Source organism: Populus alba, chromosome 6 (genome assembly GCF_005239225.2).
Source record: "Populus alba chromosome 6, ASM523922v2, whole genome shotgun sequence".
Lineage (NCBI taxonomy): Eukaryota > Viridiplantae > Streptophyta > Magnoliopsida > Malpighiales > Salicaceae > Populus > Populus alba.
Window position 1 is genome coordinate 3,545,094 of NC_133289.1, and position 19,651 is coordinate 3,564,744.

Consider the following 19,651-nt stretch of genomic DNA (forward strand, 5'->3'; position numbering starts at 1 on the left):
TTTTAAAAAAGTTGATACGACAAAGCGCAAGCCAAAAACTAATGTACCTTCTATAATCTATCTCATCTTAGAATCCAGAGTACCTGGATGAGTTAGTGTCTGGTTAAGAAACCTGCACAGTTTTATTTTTGAAACTGAAGCTGACAACCCTTAGGACTGGTTGGGTAAATGCAGGCGTGAACGATCTGTATTGACAATGACGCGGAGAAACCCTTGATGCATGGTTCTAGGGTTTTTGAAAAAACCCTAAAACCAAGTCGACGAAATGCTAACAGATTTGCCACCAAGTATTTGGGTTCAAGAAGCTTTGTCCAGCAATTCACAGGATGTCAACAAGATTGTCTCAATCTATGACACAATGACGCGGAGAAACCCTTGATGCATGGTTCTAGGGTTTTTGAAAAAACCCTAAAACCAAGTCGACGAAATGCTAACAGATTTGCCACCAAGTATTTGGGTTCAAGAAGCTTTGTCCAGCAATTCACAGGATGTCAACAAGATTGTCTCAATCTATGACACAACAGAAAAGCTTTCCGCATGCATTAAGATAAAGAGTTGCATTCCTTTTCTTCTTATTCCATACGCATAAAATAAGTAACATTCAAAGTTTTTACATCCAATTGTATTTTTCTTTCTTTTAATATATAATGTACACCATTTTCTGTAGTGTAGAACCTTTTACCACAACCACCAGACAACTGCGGGGCCAGCAGTTGACAACAATGAAACAACATGCGTCTTATTTTGATAATGCACCTGTGGTTTTTGTAAACAACAACAGCTAGTAGTGATTCTTCTCTGTTTTCTCTACGGGGTTTGAATAAATAAAACCCCAAAGTTTTTCTGTCCAGAGTCGCTTTTGGCTTTTAGGCACAACCGGAGAGCCGAGTTTCAAGTATGCTTGCAAAAAATGCCCTACAAGGTCCAGTATCCTTCAACAAAACCTTCCCTTTTAGCCTCCATAAGAAATGTAGATTTCTTAGATAGAAATCCGCCAAATTTACTGACAACTATCTATTTTAGATCAATGCCATGGTTGGTGTGGATCCATTATCAGGCTGTTAACCAGACCAATGGCTAGCCAGTCCTGATGATCCATCCTCTGAACTTCATCCCTTAAAAGCTGACCTGACCTTGATCTGGAAAATTCAGTTTGCTTTTGATCCTGAGACATAGCATATTTTTCCTACCATCACGGACGGTAATAACTGTTAGTCTTCCAGTTATCCTGCCAGTGTCGACGGTAGTCATTTCTCTCATTTGAGTTGCTGCGCGTGTATGTTCTTCTATGACTGCTTCCATTGTTTTCCTTTGATTCTTTTCTAATTTCCTCGTCAAGATCATATTCTGACCGCTGTCAATTTAAAAACAAAACAGCAAAATGAGGCAATAGTTACTGGTCAAAATAATGTAAACAGAATAAGAGTGTTTTTGAGGGAGACTCCCAACTAGAATTTCTAGATAAATCTCAAACCTCATTCAACAATGTGATCTAGTCCTTATTTAGGTTGATAGTTATTGAGTTGAATTTGACCTTAGACACAAAAGTCAGTTCACTAGTCAGAAGGACAAACAGAGTAAACGATTTCAGTCCTTGAGATTCTAGTGTTTAACAACCTTCGCTAAAAAGCAGGCTACAAAGAACAGGTATAGGATAACACCATCCTGTGATCTCCAAGTCATGTCTATCAGAGTTTTGGGATCAAGAATGCACACATATCAAAAGTAATTTATATCGGAGGTCAGCAGCAAGATTAAACATCTGTCATTGTAGCATACAACGTAATACAGGGTACTGATAGAGCAAAAGAATAAACAGACTACGAATTAGCATTTAACATACTCCCTTCTAGTCCACAGGGCCATAAATAGTGGAAAGGAAAAACAAAGAAACTGTTAAAACTTAGAAGGAATGAAAATAATGGAACTAGAAAGTTTCCAACCCTGTTTGATTACCACGAATGAATGCTTGAAATATGAATCAAGGGACTGGAATGGATAACAAAGTGTTCAAACAACAAACTAAATCTTGATACTATATTTGACATATGACTGGGCAACAGGCTGATATTAAAAAACGTGTATGCCTGGAGCAAATGAGTAAGTAACCCATTCTTTTTCCTTCTGATAATTGTTATAGTGTTGATTATGGCAATGATTCAGTGTTCGAAGTGGTTTTATATATATATATTTTTTAGAGATGGTGGCAATATTTGGGAAAGATGGTGGATGGCAGATGTGGTGGCATCAATGGAGATGGTTATTACTGTGATAGTATTGCAGCAACGGTCACGGCCATGTTATAGTTGATGGTAGCATTGATCATGTCATAATGGTTATCATTGGTTATCATCGATTGCAGTGCTAATATTGATGATGTTTATAATTGAGGGAGCAGTGTTGATGGTCATGATGATGAAAGTGGGACCATAGTGGTGATAGCAGTGATGGTGGTGGGTGGCGGCGGCAGTGGCAGCTACATGTAGTAGAAGTAGTGGCAATAATGTTACTAGCATTGGTGGCAATGAATGATGGTTGCTACTGTGTTGATTGTGATATTGACAACAATTTTTTCAGGTTTTTACATCAACCAAATATACAGCGCACGTTCATACATGCAAATTATACAACATTCATTTCCATTTTCAATTAACTGCTGCTAACCAAAAGTTCAAAAAAAAAGGATATCTTCAGTCCTAGTAATCAAGATGACCAACTATAGCAGCCACACAGACATGGTCGATTAGAGATGTAAAAGACTGGCAAAGGCAATTAAATAGCAGAACACACAAAACAAGATGGGAAATGATTACAATACAGGTAATTGAAAAAAAGAACACAGCTCCAAGTCTAGAATATAGCCACACATTAGCCATATCAAGTTGAAATCAAGTGAATAACAAACCTTTGAGGGGTCTGAGAGTACTGCATATGCTTCTCCAATCATCTTAAATAGCCTGTCAGCATCTGCGTGAACCTCCTGAACAATTTCCTTCCAGAGCTGCCTGTCATGACCACTTTCACTTCTTGCCAGGAACTGACCAGCCTACGGAAAAGGGGGGAAAGAAAGAAAAAAGAAAATACATGAGGAACCTGTAAGATTTGAAACAGGTCCAGTGGTCATATATGCAGGTGTGGAAAGTTAAAAACCTTGTCTGGGTGATGTTTAAGAGCTGCTTTGCGGTATGCCTTTTTTATATCAGCTGCCGTGTCAGAATCCTTGACTCCCCTGGCAAAGGAATTATTTGTTGTCAACAACTTGTAAATGTATAATATGCAACAGTTACGAAGTATGGCCAGAAAATAGCCTCAACTGCTTCAGACAAAAACATTCCACATTCCAAAGCCCAGGGATGTGGAAACAGTAACAGATAAAATACTAGTAAGAAAAAAGCAGAATTTTTTTTTCAGGCAAGGATGATGTGTAACTGAGCAGGTTTGAGGTTTACAATTCTAAAAAATACGAAGAAAAAAAAATAGAAAACGGTACTTCACATTCTTAATGAAAGAGCTTTACCAAATTTCAAATTGTCAATAGATACATTAACATCTTCTAAAGGAGAAGCAATGCCAAGATAGAATTAAAAGTTATGCTCAGAAAAGGTTCAGCTTCAAAAACCATGACAAGGAAAATAATGATTATAATACAACAAATCTGGCTGCGGCAGCACCATGACTCCAGAATCACCACAAGCAGATGATTTAATTAGAACAATAGCATCCAAACATTACAAACATGATTTTGGTCCATGGAAAGCATCATATCTTGAAAGTTCTAAAATGACTTACAAAATACGATATAAATCCAATTGGATTCCTTTCTTAGCCTCCTCTTCCATTAATGACAAATGCTGACGAGCTTGCCTTAATTCTTTTGTCCTACTGGTGGATCTAGCAGGTTTGCTGGACTGTCTGACTTTTTCATCAGATAGATTTTCAAGAACAGATACAAGTCTTTGAAGGTCACTAGCTGCCTGTCCATAGTCTCTAATCATCTCATGCAAGGCTGCTCTTCTGGAAACTGCCTGCAACAGATACATGCAGTTGAGCAATTAACAGTATCAAGCAGCCATGACAACCATTGGGAAAACAGTTCTCAAAACTTGATATCTATATCTCACATTCCTTTTGAGTAAATTAAAGCTGATTTCTTCCCTACCACAGAGCAAAATGGCAGGAAGCATTTGAGGAAATATGATCATAAAAGGATGCAATTCATAGTATGTATTTACGTTATTAACAATAAATTTATTTTTCCCTTTCAAAGAAACATTTAATTCTTAGAGGTCCATATAAAATTTTTAACTCGCTGGTAACCAAACATATATTTTTTAGATAAACCTTCGAGTAATTTCCATCAAGGGCTACAGCTAGGCTGCAATCAGCAATGGCATCAGCAATCTGCCCCAATGCTTGGTGTGCAGCAGCACGGTTTCCAAAACAAATTGCTGAAAAGGGGCGGGATTCAACGTTGTTTGATAAAGCAGCAGTATAATGCTCTACAGCTTCTGCATACCGTCCTGATCGAACTGCTTCATTCCCTGCACTCTGTAATTGACAAGAATGTAACTTAGATTGGTAGAAGGAATTCCAAGAAAAACCATTTGAGTAAGACCACAGAATACTGTCTCTACATAAGACTGCCAGAGGGAACCATAAACCAAAATAAAAATCAAACATTTATCACTTGATCTGACTTCATATACAATTATTAGCGATTGGAATGTGCATTCCTTCCCTATTTTTCTATTGATATCAATTATTATCGAAGAACAACAATAACACACAGCAGATTTTGCAATCAAAAACTCCAAAGTGAAATCACCTAACCAGATCCACATTGTTAAAAGTCCCTTCAAACTAGGCAATCCAATCAAATCAACCCCATGCATTCACAAGACCAAAAGCTACCCGAAAATTAAGCCTGCCGGGGAAAAATATCTGTTCGTAATCTGCGATTTCTCAATATCCATAAATTGTTCAAAGATGAGCATGATGATGAAAGAAAATGGTTGATTTGATTTGTGGTCATCTACTTAAAATGGGCACAGATTAAGACACAAATAACAGCAAGGGCATTGTAATAATGAATCATAGCATTACATACAATATTATACACTTACAAATAGACAGCTTAGCATGGAAGATAGATTGATGATTTTTTATCAAAAGTTTCACAGTCTGACAAGTTGACCACCATGTTGTTAAAAAAAAAAATAACAAAAAGAAACAAGTACCATGCAGCCCTATTCCTAGAATTCTAACCCAGCTAAAACATTAAGAATGACATTCATGTTATGTAAACCATCACACATCATATATCACTTCAAATAACCCAGGGGGAAAGTAAACTTGGAGCAGTCAGCAGCATACCTTATGACGTAAAAGATCGCGCACGGTGACAGCTAATGTAACAGATGATTCCAATATCCTATTCGCATTTGCATACCTGCATGATTCATATTATTTTCAGGGATCTCAAAGCTATTATGAGAAAATAATGACCAAATTAAAATGCATGCCTTAAAATTGGATTGCATTGATGAAATGATATACTTACTTGTAACTGATGGATCCCATTTGCTCTAATTTCTCAAGTAAATCAAGAGCCACCTCAAGCTTTCCAAGATAAAAGTTGGACTTTGAAATCAAGTGCCATCTCCACACCCTCGCAAATGAGCAATTTTCACTTTCAGAACAGCCAGTATCCACAAACTGCCCATCCGCACCTATTGAAGCAAAATGTTTTTCAGCGGCACAAAGAGTCTGCTCACACAGCTGAATCACCTCTTTATACTTCTGTAACTACAAAATGGCACAAAAACTGTCTCTGATTAGAAGAAACCTTGAGGCAAACAAATGAAATACTTGTGTTACAATTTATCAACTGCTATTCTTCAATATTCCGAATTATTCAGTTACTTGAACAAGCAAAAGAAAATGCTGAAAGAGCACAGACCATAAACAGAAATTCCGCTTTCATTTCCAGCAATCTTTCTGAGTAGGGGCTAATTGACAAGGCCTCGCCGATCGCATCTAGAGCTTTAACTGCTGCATCATATGTTCTCTCTTCCAAAAGTTTTGCAGAACGATTTGTACACTCTGCTACTTTCTGGAAGCAAGGAAAACCACTTGATAAGTCATGAGATTGATTTCTTGCAAAAGCACACATGGATAGCAAGAAACGATTAGCTACCAGAAAAGCCCATTAATAAGCAATTTCTGATAGCTCATCCAAAATGTAAAATCCATTAAAATGAAGTGCCTCCTTTTGCATCCTAATACATATTTTGCATTCAAAACAGATCTTTCTAGATTTTAAAGATCAATTTAATGATGACAATGGCTATTAAGATATGATTTATACTGCCTGCATGTAGGATATAATGCCGTTATATGTAATCTGCCAGAAATGGAAACCTAGCTTCTATCCTATTAAAACTTTAGAACTTGGTTATTCTGCTTAATTAGGAGTTGCTGCTTGAAAAAGTACTATGCTTAAAAGGAAATAAGGCAAAGAATTTTCCAAGGTGGAAAAGGTAACCTTTGTCCCCTCTCTTCTTTTATCTGAACTTCTTCAAAACAAGTATTTCAAAAGCAAGATCAATATACAATTAATGAAAATGAACATATTTCTACTTGATAAGATGGTCACATCAGTAGCACTGAAGCTAACAAATGCATACCTGAGCTTTCTGTAAGCCGTCAGCAGCTTCTATTGTGGTTCTTCGATCTAAACACACACCAGCTCCAGATTCCAAGCACTTGCTAAAATAGTGGAGTGCATCCTCAACTTCTCCCAGCTGAAGATGACAACTGGAAAGAAAAAATCCCCACATGTTTACAGCACGCAATACATCATTTTCAAACACATACCACATCATTCAGCAAGGAGCAAATAAGGACAACCCGATAAGGTCAATAAAAAGAAGACAGGCTGATAGGGCATTTAGTAGCTATTCTTGATCAGTGTGCATGGTCAAAGAGGACCACTCTTAGTGCACGGGCAGAGAATGAGGATTAGAAACAAAATAAAAATCCACACGTGTTTAAAATACATAGTACATCATTTAGTATATAGCACACAGGTATCAACATATGGACACCATCTACATATGAAGTATAACCAAACAGCTCCTGTCCTTCAGATGAAGTCAACACGTGACAAATAAAAATTCAAAGAGAGTCATTCGCAGGTGCGGTGCAGAAAATATTGTTCACAAATTTTGGGACAGCATTCTTCTTCTGAACGAATTCTTACCATAAACAACCCCACCCTGGGAGTACACCCTCGGGAAAAAAAAAAAAAAGCACAAGAGAAGATATAACATTTAAAAAAAATCACCAAATTTTGTTTCACTCATATACTTCACTAAAAGAAAATTCTTTAATTTGAAAATTTGTGTAAACAAACCATATGAATGACAGATCAGATATGAATGTTGTTGCATCATGCACTATAAGCAAAAAAAGTGTAAGATCAGTGTAGCCCATGCAAAGGACTTACTTAGCAGCCCTCATTTGAACTTTCAAAAAGTTGGGATCTAGACCAGAAGCCTTTATGCAATCTCTTAAAGCTTCCCTCATGTTTCCAAGAGACATTCGTGCTGCTGCACGGTTGCTATAGCAAATAACAAGAGGCTTGAGGCAGCATCCTGACATCTCACTAGAAGGAATGGAATTTATCCCACTTGTGTAAAAATCCTCGGCTTTAGACATATCCCCATTTTGATAAGCACGATTCCCCCTGGTAAAAAAATAATCCTATCCAGCATAAGTATCAAATGCACGGTCTCAAAAGTAATATACATTAGCACTCATTATTAAACAATATGTGAACTATTTAACCATTGATAGATTTTATGTAGAAACTACCTTGCTCGCCACATCTCGCATGCTTCCTGAACAGAGTCAGTGGATGAGATTGAGCCTTGCTTGGCTAATTCATTTATTTCAGATTTATTTCCCACCTTTCTTTGAGGAGTAGATAAATCTTCTTCTTGTCCCTGCACAATGTCAAAAGCTATATATGAAAAAGTGGTGGCCTGTGGTAGAGTTTGGACAGAAAAATAATTGACTTTGCATACATTTGGGTTTGGGGTAACAACGTATGGTTCACATGGATTTTTCCTCCGATATTTCTTTCTAAACTGACGCTTTGGTGCTGATGAACTAATTTGTTCAGAGGATGAAGCAGAAAAGGAAAATTTCCTCCCATCTAGGTCTCTTGATCCTGAAGCAAAGGAAAATTGCACTTGATGGCTGCTTTCTGTCTTTAATCCATGTGTATCTTCAGCAGCGCCAGCATCCATGCTACTGACCTGCACAAAGTTGAAACCAGAGCAGGGCATTTCAGCTCCAAAAACAAACTCTTTAGAGATGTAATCACCCATGAAACATCTTTCAGAACCAGAATCAGAATTCTCCGGGTTCATCTTCTCTCTAGGTTTCCCATCATCTTTATTAGTATCTAATCCTCCACTCTCTCTGAGACCAGCAATCTCGGTTGAATGCAAGATAGAGGACGCGCGATTATTTTCTTGATGGTTGGAATCATTTGATGTCACAAAAGTTTCTTCAGAAAATTTCTCAGCTGTAGTTTCCTCATAAGGGGAAAAATCCATGGGTGAGTAACTGCTAGGGGTATTTAGATTTTCTTGGGCACTCCTTTCATTTTGTACATGATCTTGCTCTTGCTCTTGCTCTTGCTTGCCTAAGGAATCTTGCTTCAACCGTATCCTCATTTGTGATCTTTTGCCCTTCTTTGATCTGCTATTTGCAGTAAATTCCAGTTTCTTATTTAATTCAGGAAATAGACTTGTTTTAAAACAAGAAGGATCCCATGGAGTTTTGAAGTCTGTGAAGGGCATCCCTAATCCACCCAGTGTGTTTGTAGAACTACTTTCATTATTTTCCTTATCAACTCCAGCCATAGTTGTTGCTTCAGAAACTACATTATTTACTTGGGAGTCAAAACCACCCGATGACAATGAAGTTTGAGCAGCAGCTCCATTGAGTTGTGTATCATCATTCACTTGATCTTGAGATAATTGGGCCTCAAAAGAGTTTTTTGCACATCCTGCCTGAAATGTAAATAATCCCGAACTTGAAATTCCAATAGAAGTGCTAGCGGTATTACAACTTCTGTTTTTGTCACTGGATTCAAATTTATCACCACCAGAACTTCCATTAGAAGAGGCAGAAACCATTTTACTGCTTCTGAATACAAATGAAGAATCATCTTTAGCAGATGAATTCTTATCGTCAGTTCCATGAACGTTCTGAAACTCATTAATATTAAGTTTCTTAATATCATCTGGGAGATTAAATATTGGGTTCATGCTAGAAGCACTAGCTACATTACTACTATTTGCAAATGAAGCAAACGTACACTTATCATTTACACTAGAATTCAGATTACCATTTTGATCCATTGAAGTACTGCAATTTAAAAAAGTTTCGCCACTTGACTTGACCTCAACAGGGCAATTTGTAACCACACTTTCATTGAGAAAGGAACTTTTCTTGCTGCTGCTAGGTGACACAAAAATCCCCTTACCATTGCCTTTCACTTTATAAAGCTCGGCCTCATGCCTTACCTTCATCTTCCCAGTATCAGCAATGGCTGAATCTCCAGAACTTTCACCTGATTCTCTCTGTCCCTCGTTCGAATTTAACTTTCCATCAAACAAACTTGGACCAAACACAAAACCTGAACCAGAAACCCCCATGTTTGTACAAGTTCCATCATGAGTAGCATCAGACACAAAACTGACATCATCAGAACCCAACTTCACACCATTCCCACTAGAATCTCCCTCATTGGTATTCAAACCCGATCCTAATTCACTCCTGTCATCATAAGACTCGCTGTCATCAGCATTCCTGACCTTTTCATTCTCTGCTTCGCATGCATTCACACCACACTCATTCAATTGTCTCTTCTCTGAAACAAATTTCACCTCGACATTATTCCCATTAGCACCAAACACAAAACCCACGTTACCAAACTCCCCAGCCTCCATTTTTGAATCCAAAGTTGGCTCCTTTTCTCTCAATTGCCCCACACTTCCACCAAATTCTTTTTCTTTAAAATCCAATTCCACTCGAGAATTCAAATCCAAATCTAACCTCCCACTTTTTACACTCCCATTTGCACCAAACACAAAACCCACATTGGACACATTACTATTGCCATTTAAATAACTATCACTGCTACAAGAATCATCACGTTTAAACGGGTTAAAACCCGACCCGGACCCGCCCAACTCACCTGGAGCCGCTCCTCTGTTCCTCCCATGTAACCGCCTCCTCACCTTCACCAACCTCGGCCGCGCCCGACCCAACCCGATTTGCGACCCGTTCTCATTCATATCGATTTCACTTGCGCTACCAAAAACCGGAGCCTTTACACTATGGCGGTGGTTATTTTCGATTGGATTGGAATTAGGGTTTTGGAAAGAGGAAGGATGTTTGGAGATGACGGGTGACCTGATATCGACGGCCGCAGCCGGTGACATTGGAAGCAACAGAGAGGAGGAGTTTTAGTTTTTTGTGAAATCGGTTTTGTTTGGAGTGTGAGGTGTTTGGTGTTAAAGGCTTTGCTTCGTTTTGAAGGAAGCGATAGAGAAAGAGTGGGGTTTCTGGTCTGTAAATTGTACCGTTCGTTGTTCCTCGTTGAATTTACATTTAGAAGTCTTGCGTTCACACGAGTATATATATGTATATATGAAAAATGTTGATGAATGTTTAGTTCAGAAACAAATACCCTGCAAAAAAAATATATGATTTTTTAAAATTTATTTTTAAATAATAAAAATTAAGAAAAAAAATATAAATATCCTGTTAGATTTAATGTTATGCTATTACATCAAAAGAAAATATGATTCTTAATTTTTTTTATTTAATGTCTAGTCATTTTTAAAAAAATTGAGGACGACAGTTTAAATTGGATTTGTGAATAGTCCAGCATCAAAGTTATTCCTTTTATTTTATTTACTGTTTATTGATGTTTCAAAGGTCATTTTTTAAATTAACAAGGAGGATGATTTAAATTGGATTTATGTATAGTGCAATTTTTTTATAATTTATAATATATGTGTGTGTGCATGAATGTAACTCATTTTTATTGATTGTTGGTTTAGTTTGAATTTTAATTTTAATTTGAATAATCGATGTTAATGATGGTGTTCAATTAAAAAAAATTTTGATATTTCTTTCTAAATTTTTTTTTTCTCAAGTGCATGGTTTTGGGATGGGATTGATGAAATAAATTTGAAAATCTGTTTTAAAAAGGTGAAAAATTAGAAAATGACTAGTGTTGGCAGATGAAGGCAAGTATGTCACAATTGCTGGATTTAAATCATTCTTGATCATATATGTAAATTATATACCATTTAAATAAGAGTATTTGTTTTTGAGGTAGTTTTTATAAATTGTTTTTATGATTGTGGTTAGTTGGATTTAATTATGTAAAAAATTATGTTGAAATTTATGTGTAACTATAAAATGTTTGATGGAAGTGTGGTTGTAATTGTTTTTCAAGGTACTTTTTACTTGAAAATGCATCAAAATAATTTTTTTTTTATTTTTAAAATTTATTTATATTAACGCATCAAAATTATCTAAAAACACAAAAAATATATCAATTTAAAGCAAAGAAAAAAATAAAAAAAAAAATTAATTTTTTTCAAAAGCATTTTTAAAACGCAAAATCAAACAGGAATTTTATAAAACTCAATTAAAAAACATGTAAATACTGCTACATAAAAACTATATTTTTAACTTAATTTTTTAGTGTCTCACCGTACAAAACACAATTTAGGCTGTTATTAAATATTTTACTATGTTTGTTTCATCATAAATGCAAAAATCGAATAAAAACCAAACACAACCTAAGACAGTTATGCGAACTATAAGTATATATGTAACATGTTATTTAAATCTAGATTTAGTATTTGACATGTGTTTTTTTCATAAAAAAAAATTTTAAAATCTAGATATACACAAAATATTTTAATATGTTTTTTATATAAAAAATCAAAATATAAATTAAAAAACTCATACATCTAATGAAATATATTAATAATCATTTATATAAATATATATCTATATATAAAATAAAATAAAAAAAAAACTAGTGTGAGATGACACGAATGCTAAAAGACATATGCCTTATTTTTTTATATATTTCAATGGATAAAAATTCGAGCAAGGTGTTTAATGACACAAAAACGTCCGGGAGACTTGGAATTGCCAAAAAAAAATAGTACGAAATGACACAAATGTCCTTAAACATATGCCTTGCTTTTTTATATTTTCTAAGGATAAAAATTTATTTCTATTGTGTTCTAAAAAAAACTCTTGCTCAAACAACTTTTTTTTTTATGGCACAAGGATAAATAAATATTTTTACTATTTTAAAGTTCTTGAAGAGATTAAATAATCATTGGTTAACTGTTTTATATTTTGTTCGTCTTAGATAAATTTGTTATTTTATTATGCAAAAGAAATAGAAAAAGTTATCATGTCCCTAAAAAATTTTTTAATGATAAGTGGACCTCTAGAAAAGATCAAACTACCCCACCACCAAGACTTTTGTTTTTTTTTTACCTAATGAGTAAAATGATAATTTAATTGTAATAATTCACAGTAAATTGTGTATATAGTGCTATATTGAAAGAAGCCTCATATGACCTATGTTTCATCACGGTTTGGAATGGAAAAAAAAACATATTTAGTTCATGCAAGCACATTTTAAAGAAAAAGAAAAATCAATGTCAAATAACGAAAACAAAAAAAAAATAACAAAAGAAAAAAAAATGGTAATTCGTGTTTACCTATTAAACTCATAACCTGAGTCATTTGACCAGAAAAAATATTTTTTTTAAAAAAAATTGAAGTTTGTTTTTCAATTAATTAAATATTGTATGATGAGATTTTTTTTTTTTTTTTTAAAAAAAAAGAACAAACATACAAAAAGATAAAAAAAAAAAAATTGAAATTGTAGGGGGAATGCTTTAAAAAAAACTAAACAAAACATATTTTTTTTAAAAAAAATTTATTAAAAAAATGCCTATAAAACCTATATCTTAGATCATATACGACTGTGATAAACATATAGAAAAAAAAATCGAAGACAACAACAAAATCAATCTTTTTCTTAAAAAAATAATGTATAATGATAAAATTGTAAAAAAAAAAAAAAGAAAAAAACTCGAAGTCTATTTTTCAATTAATAAAATAAACATAAATAGTTGGAATAAAAGGCTTAAAAAAAACCTAAACAAAACATTTTTAAAAAAAATCTTTATTAAAAAAAAAGACATGTAAAACTTGTGGCTTAGATCATGAGACTGTGATAAACTAATATAAAATAAATTGAAGATAACCACATAATTATTTAAAAAAATAATAATTTTGAATGATAAAATCATAAAAAAAAGAAAAAAAAGACTTCTAACTTTTCAAACTTGTTGCTTATGTCATTAGATCATAAGCATCACAAATGAAAAAAATTGTAAAATCTCAATCCCTAACAAATTTAATATTGAAGGATAAAAACAAACAAAAAAAAATCACACAAAAAATTATAATTAAAAAAAATATTCCAAACCAATGGGAGTGCCCTTAAATTTTCAATGCCATGCTTGAATTTTGAGGGAATATAGATAAAAGAAAGGAAAAAAACAACTCCAATTACAATTTGTTTAGCACAGACAAGCATGCGCCACCTCTCAATAAAAAGGACGTTGTAGGTAATTGATTGGCACGGTGAAAAAAAACTTCTCACCATCACATAACAAAAATAAATTATGAAATTGAGGGTAATTTAATAAATTTAACTTGATCTGAATATTTAATATTTTTTTGAAAAGATAAATTTACCCTTTACCTATTCGATTATAATAATAAAAAAAAAAGAGAAACATACAAAAATACCCCCTAAAAAACTTAATTAATTCCAAAATTGATGGAAATGTAGTAAAATGATTGTGCAATAAAATATGAAATCTCAAAAAAAAAAAAAAGACTTGTGGACCTCCAAGCAAAATAAAAATGACAAATAAATAACGTGAAAACACTATTTTATCTCCAAGTTTAACCTTCTTGGTTGATTTGATGAAGGGTAAATTGTCAAATCACTATTACAATCCATAATACTCTTTCTAATGTTATAATATTTTTTCTACACCTAATGTATTTTGTTAAATAATTTACTAATTTTTCTTATTTGTCTTAAATTTTTTTTTTCTCTTTTTTCCATTTAATCCACACCCATTTCAAGCTAGCATGAAATCAAAACAATGAAAGGAGAGATACATTTATCTCGTTCAATAAGAGATGTTCAATTTAATTTCTCAAAAGAAGCATGTTGCTTCTTCTAAATAAAAAACATGCAAGTTCGACATCCTTACTCGGTGTTTGGATTTTTGTAAGAGTGTATTTGGTATTATGATAATTTTATGGCCGTGGTTTGAAAATTATTTTTTGTTTAAGTTGGTTTGATATTTGTATATGTTTGGTTAAAAAAATACTTTTTAAATTGAGGTTATAAAATAATATATATATATATATATATTAATATTGATGGTTTTTTAATTAAATATTATAGATTTAACTATTGCTTATTACATGATAAAATAAACAATACTTATATTAAATATTTTTTTATTATTCTATTAAAACTATCTATAATTTCATCACGTACGAAATCCATTTAACAAGAACTGCAGTTTTCTTGGTTTCTTAAACGCGCAACAGTATCAGGTAAAATATCATAAAGAACAAAATTAGGATTGCGATCAAATTCTGTAAATGCTACGTCATCAAGCGATCTCCTTCTAATTTTTCAAATAAAACACAATTAAAAATAAAAATAAAAATTGATTTTTTAACTGGATTGAACCCGGTTCAATACATTTAGCTTTAGACCGGATCCGATCCAGCTAAAATAATAGAGTTTCACTCTTTATTATCTGCAAGTTTTTGCGAAAAGCAGCTTAAGAGCTGCATTCTGCAAACATGTGGTTTAAAAATAATTTGTCTAGGTCCATGTGAATATTAAAATGCTTTTTTAGCAGTACCAAATATTTAACATTTGCGATTTGTTTCAAAAACAAATGTTACTGCGTAAACAAATGGACAGAAATAAAATCCCAACTGGGGTCTTATTTGCAAAAATCTTAGCATAAAGATCAAAATAAAATTTGGAAATATTAGGGACAAATGGAAATAGGCGAGAAACTATCTCGTAGCGGGTATGGTTAAGGTGCTCCTTCATCTCTTTCGATTTTTCTCAGGTCGGGTTAAAATGTTTATTTGAACTATATTAACTGTTGCCTTTTTGCTTAGTTATAATATAGAATCGGAGAGTTGATTTAGTTTAAAACTATATGATATATTTCTGCTAGTCTTAACAGTGAAGACATAACACAATAATAAACTGAAACACAAACTTTTGAAAATAAATTAAATATAATTAAACATATAAAAATAAATTAAATACAAATCTCCAAAACAAATGAGAAATCATACTCAAATTCAATCAAAGGTACCTGTCTTGTTAATTACTTACACAAAATCAACAAAAACTCCATCTACACACCATCACATTACTTTGAACAACAAATCCTTTAAATCATAGTCCTCGCAAATTCTGACATAAAAGGAGAAGATTCAGAGGATATTTGGGGCTGCCGTCGTTTCTTGAATTTTATTTTATTTTTATTTAAAGTTATTATTATTTTTATTTTTAAATTATTTTAATATGATGATGTTAAAAATAATTTTTTAAAAATAAAAAATTATTATTTTAATAAGCAAAAATCACTTTAAAAAAAATTATTATTATATTTCCAAACACTTTTTTAAATAAAAATGATTAATCATGAGATATGTTGGAAGGATTCATGAATCAATATAAAATGATATTATTTAAAGTTTTTTATAAAAAAATTAAAAATATATTATTTTATTTTATTTTATTAAGTTAAATTAAATTTTAAGCGAATTATAAATTAATTTATTAAATTAACGCGGTCCGATTAAGTTAACCGTAATCCGAGCCGAGTCAAATCTAAATGAAGGTGATTTTTCAGGGCATACTTTCTTAATAGCACTAACTTCCAACACAAACAAACAAAAGGCAAAAGTGGCAAAACAAATACACAGCACCGCACACAGTAAAGCAAAGCAAAGCAAAAGAACTCGTTCTCTTCCTTGCCTTTCTCTTCCCTCGCCAGGTAAACTCCATCATCATTTCTCCTTTTTAAACCCTAGAACTTGAAAAACCGTAGTTATTTCCACTCTTTCTTTCCCTCTTTTTTTCCTTATTATAAATAAATAAACAAAAAGAACTTCGAGTGTTGTTGTTTCTTGTGCTTTCTCGGTCTTAAATTTCCGTTTCGCGATATGTCATCGTTGATTTTCTTTTCTGTTTTTTTCCTTACATGTAATGCCGTAGATGCTGATAGTGTTGATAGGTTTTTATTTTTTTATGATGCTTGATTGTTTATTATGGATTAGGACCAGCCTTTAAACATTCAAATTCAAGTGTTTTAAATTATTAATACCGGAAATTAGGGATTCAGGAGGTGTGATTAGCTCAAACTTCAGAGGGTGTAAATGAAATGAGAGAAAATTAGTAATGATTATTTTCCTGTAATTACTGCTAAATCCTTTTCAGTGCAGTGCCAATCCAGCAATGCTTTGCGCTTTCTACTTTCTGCTTTTAGCTTTTATTCAAATTTTCATTTTTTTGAGGAGGGAGGAAATTCCGTTCACTTGCTCTGCATCAATTTCTGTTATCAACTTGTTTGCTCCAACAAATGTTGTCTTGTTAAGGTTGGATATGCTTTTAGGAGCATGGCTGCCAAATCTTGTGTTGTGAATGTGGAATCATGATTAGAGTTCGTCATGATCAAGAAACCATTCTCTTCAAGCTTCAAAACAGTCTCAGACGACTAGTTTTTGACAATGAAATATTTGAATACATTTTACTTTTCAAATGCATGGAAGCTACCGGTATCTTTGTGTCTAAGAACGGATGTTTTTCTCCAGTTGTTTTTATTGCTGTCATTTTTTAGATTTTGTCAAGTTTCTCTCCATGCTCCATGTTTAGTGGTAAAATTTATTTATCAGCCACTGTGTATACCGTACATGGAATCTTACAGTAGCTATTGTCTTAATAGAATTTTTTGAGAGGATCGCGGAGGATCTTATATGCACGAGAACCATTTGGGTGAGGTTTTTATACACCATGGATCACAAGTCGGCTGAGGCTTTCCATGGTATGATCTTGTGTATCACTTCTTCAGTTAGACTGTAGCTCTGCAGTTTGGTGTGTTATTTATTTCTCATGCCTTGGGAGATTCCAAGTCAATTTGGGCCTGTAGGCAGTCTTTTGAGTATTTCATGTTTCAAAATTGTTTCTTATTTTGATCTGCATAAACAAGAACCTGGAAATTGAATTCATACTAATTTAGTGGACTACTGTGAGGTGCTATGCTCAGCCTGCTGTTTGTTATCGATTCTTTAAGTATGAAAGTGCATGATCTTTATGGCTCTTTCCTCCTGAATCTTTTGGTGGATTGTGATAGAATTGTTGTTTAGAGGCGTCCTATTTTTCACATGAAACCCCTCCTTTCATTTTGACAATTGTCATCATGAGACTGTGTAGATGTTTGTGAAAGGAGGTTTATGTTACAGAAGCAGACCTTTTGTATGAATGCATTTCTAGCAGTAGCATGCTTCACAATGAAAGCAGAATTGGCAATCTTAACATTTGGGGAAGTGAAAAATCAACAATGTGCCATTAATTGTTAAAACACAATATTGTTTACTACAAGATTAATATTAGAACATGCACACACAGTGCTGATTTTAAAGTTTCTTTTGAAGTGATAGTGCCTCCTGAATCTTTTGGTGGATTGTGATAGCTCCTATTTCAGCCAAATTTATCAAACTAGATCATAATAGATGTCACTCTTATATTGATGTGTCGATGCCCTAATGATGACTTCCATAAATATATTTTGTTAAGGTATGTTGTAATTTAACATCAGAATGAGTAAATCATTCTCTATGTCTCTTTCTGCAATCTGAATTGTAACATCATTCTTAGGACAATACTATTTCTTCCACCAAAGAAGGCCTTTAAACTTAATGCAGATAGATATGAAAAGTTCAACAGAGCCTTCCAATTAGAAGACAAGCTATGTTGGTTGCTTACATGGCAGAAATGTTTTTAAGTTTAATAATGTAGCCAATAGCCTTCTATACGATTCAAGCCTGATATGCTGGATATTTGGAATTGACTTGTCAAATCTAATTCTGGTATTATAGGTCCTGGAGGAGTCCTAACAAACAGGTGCTGACTTAATTTTTTTGGAGAGATTGAATGACTTGGGCTGTTTGGAAGTTTTGTTCCTATTTTATTTCGTTTTATTTTTCCTGCATGTGTGTGGGATGCGATTGCAAGATCCTACACCTAGATTTTGAATAACAGGGTCTTTGGAAAGCATCTACCAGCACAAGGGCACTCCCTAAATTATTTGTATTCTTGGCAACCTTCGGGACAAATCTTTCATTCGAGCTTCTATAGAAATCATATGTCGGGAACTGTTTTCTTTACATGGATAGACAACTAATGTTAGAAGTAACATCTCATAATTTCCTTGCATAGTAATGTTAGACGTAGGATCCTATACATAGCTGAAACAACCAATATGCATAATGTTACTTTTATTTATCAGTATTTTATGATTTTCCCATATGAACATTGTCCACAATGAGAACATGAAGCGCTCAAATCAAGCTCAGATTTGTTGAGGTTTTTGAACTCTTAATTTTTTTCATTTTGATTGTATGTCTGGAGAAACCATAATCTTGAGATATGGATGCTCAAGAGTTTTTGTTTGTGACCTGAATAGACTACGATATTGAAATCTCACTTCTATATATTACTGAAGTTTATTACAGGACTCAATTTAAATTTATCTTTCAATTGTGATAAACAATCCAGTTTTCACTCATTCCATTTCTTTTTGATGAAAACGTATCCCATGCAAATGCTGGCTTCCTTTGTCAGTTTGTAATCTTGTTGCTGGATGCCCCAGATACTGATGAAAACAGAACAAGGGATGAAGCAGCCGAATCCAATTGTTCCAAGAATGATGTGAAAGATATTCCAAGACCTGGTCCAAGTACTCCAGTAGATAACAGGAAAGTTAACTTGGTTGATTGGAGAGCGCAGGAACTTGTTTCTCCAAATTCTCCTATAGATGAGAACAGATCTGGGGAAGTAAACATGGAGGCTTCCATAACACAAGATGATATTATACGGGCTGGTGGCTTTGGAGCTAGAGATGATATAGGTAGCTTTCTTCCTGTTGCAAGTGATTCAACCGACTTTGAAGCAACAATCCTTGATGCTAGAAACTATGAAGAGCCTCAGGGAGAAATACACAGACCAGGCCTTGGCTGGACAGAAGCAACGGAAAGGAAGTAGCTCTTTTGTCAATCCTTGAGTCCTAGTTGCCATGGACAGTCTTTTTCAGGTGTTTTATGGCCTCTGACATGTTGTGGCATGCTTAACATGTAACTCTGTGGTTTGGATAAATTATTAATTTCATGTTTCTGTATGCATGAT

General features: G+C 33.7%; 2 protein-coding genes across 4 annotated transcripts; one reads left to right on the top strand and one right to left on the bottom strand.

The window, feature by feature from the left end:
* Window positions 1–542: 542 nt before the first annotated feature.
* LOC118053150 (uncharacterized) lies at window positions 543–10,706 on the bottom strand. 2 transcript variants are annotated; one of them, XM_035064306.2, is made up of 12 exons: window positions 8,088–10,706; window positions 7,876–8,006; window positions 7,508–7,747; window positions 6,687–6,816; window positions 5,960–6,112; window positions 5,561–5,805; window positions 5,374–5,449; window positions 4,342–4,548; window positions 3,790–4,025; window positions 3,151–3,229; window positions 2,906–3,046; window positions 543–1,354 (listed from the first exon to the last, which is right to left on the bottom strand). In XM_035064306.2, exons 1-12 carry the CDS (start codon window positions 10,518–10,520, stop codon window positions 1,193–1,195), a joined length of 4,233 nt encoding a protein of 1,410 aa, XP_034920197.1. In that variant the 5' UTR covers window positions 10,521–10,706; the 3' UTR covers window positions 543–1,192. The 2 variants fall into 2 exon arrangements, with proteins under 2 accessions (XP_034920197.1, XP_034920196.1); XM_035064305.2 differs by having other exon boundaries at window positions 7,876–10,706.
* A 5,437-nt stretch (window positions 10,707–16,143) lies between these two features.
* Window positions 16,144–19,643, top strand: LOC118053151 (uncharacterized). Of its 2 annotated transcripts, XM_035064308.2 has the most exons (3): window positions 16,144–16,244; window positions 17,193–17,291; window positions 19,119–19,643. In XM_035064308.2, exons 2-3 carry the CDS (start codon window positions 17,261–17,263, stop codon window positions 19,508–19,510), a joined length of 423 nt encoding a protein of 140 aa, XP_034920199.1. In that variant the 5' UTR covers window positions 16,144–16,244; window positions 17,193–17,260; the 3' UTR covers window positions 19,511–19,643. The 2 variants fall into 2 exon arrangements, with proteins under 2 accessions (XP_034920199.1, XP_034920200.1); XM_035064309.2 differs by lacking the exon at window positions 16,144–16,244 and having other exon boundaries at window positions 19,091–19,643.
* Window positions 19,644–19,651: the final 8 nt, after the last annotated feature.

Excerpts from the sequence above, each read along its gene's own strand:
- LOC118053151 (XM_035064308.2), top strand. The coding sequence starts at position 17,261 with ATGGATCACAAGTCGGCTGAGGCTTTCCATG. Across the intron at positions 17,292-19,118 it reads GTCGGCTGAGGCTTTCCATG|ATACTGATGAAAACAGAACA; the intron begins GTATGATCTTGT and ends TGGATGCCCCAG.
- LOC118053150 (XM_035064305.2), bottom strand. The coding sequence starts at position 10,520 with ATGTCACCGGCTGCGGCCGTCGATATCAGGTCACCCGTCATCTCCAAA. Across the intron at positions 6,817-7,507 it reads GTTCAAATGAGGGCTGCTAA|TTGTCATCTTCAGCTGGGAG; the intron begins GTAAGTCCTTTG and ends TTTTCTTTCCAG. Across the intron at positions 3,230-3,789 it reads TTGGATTTATATCGTATTTT|GGGAGTCAAGGATTCTGACA; the intron begins GTAAGTCATTTT and ends TTCCTTTGCCAG.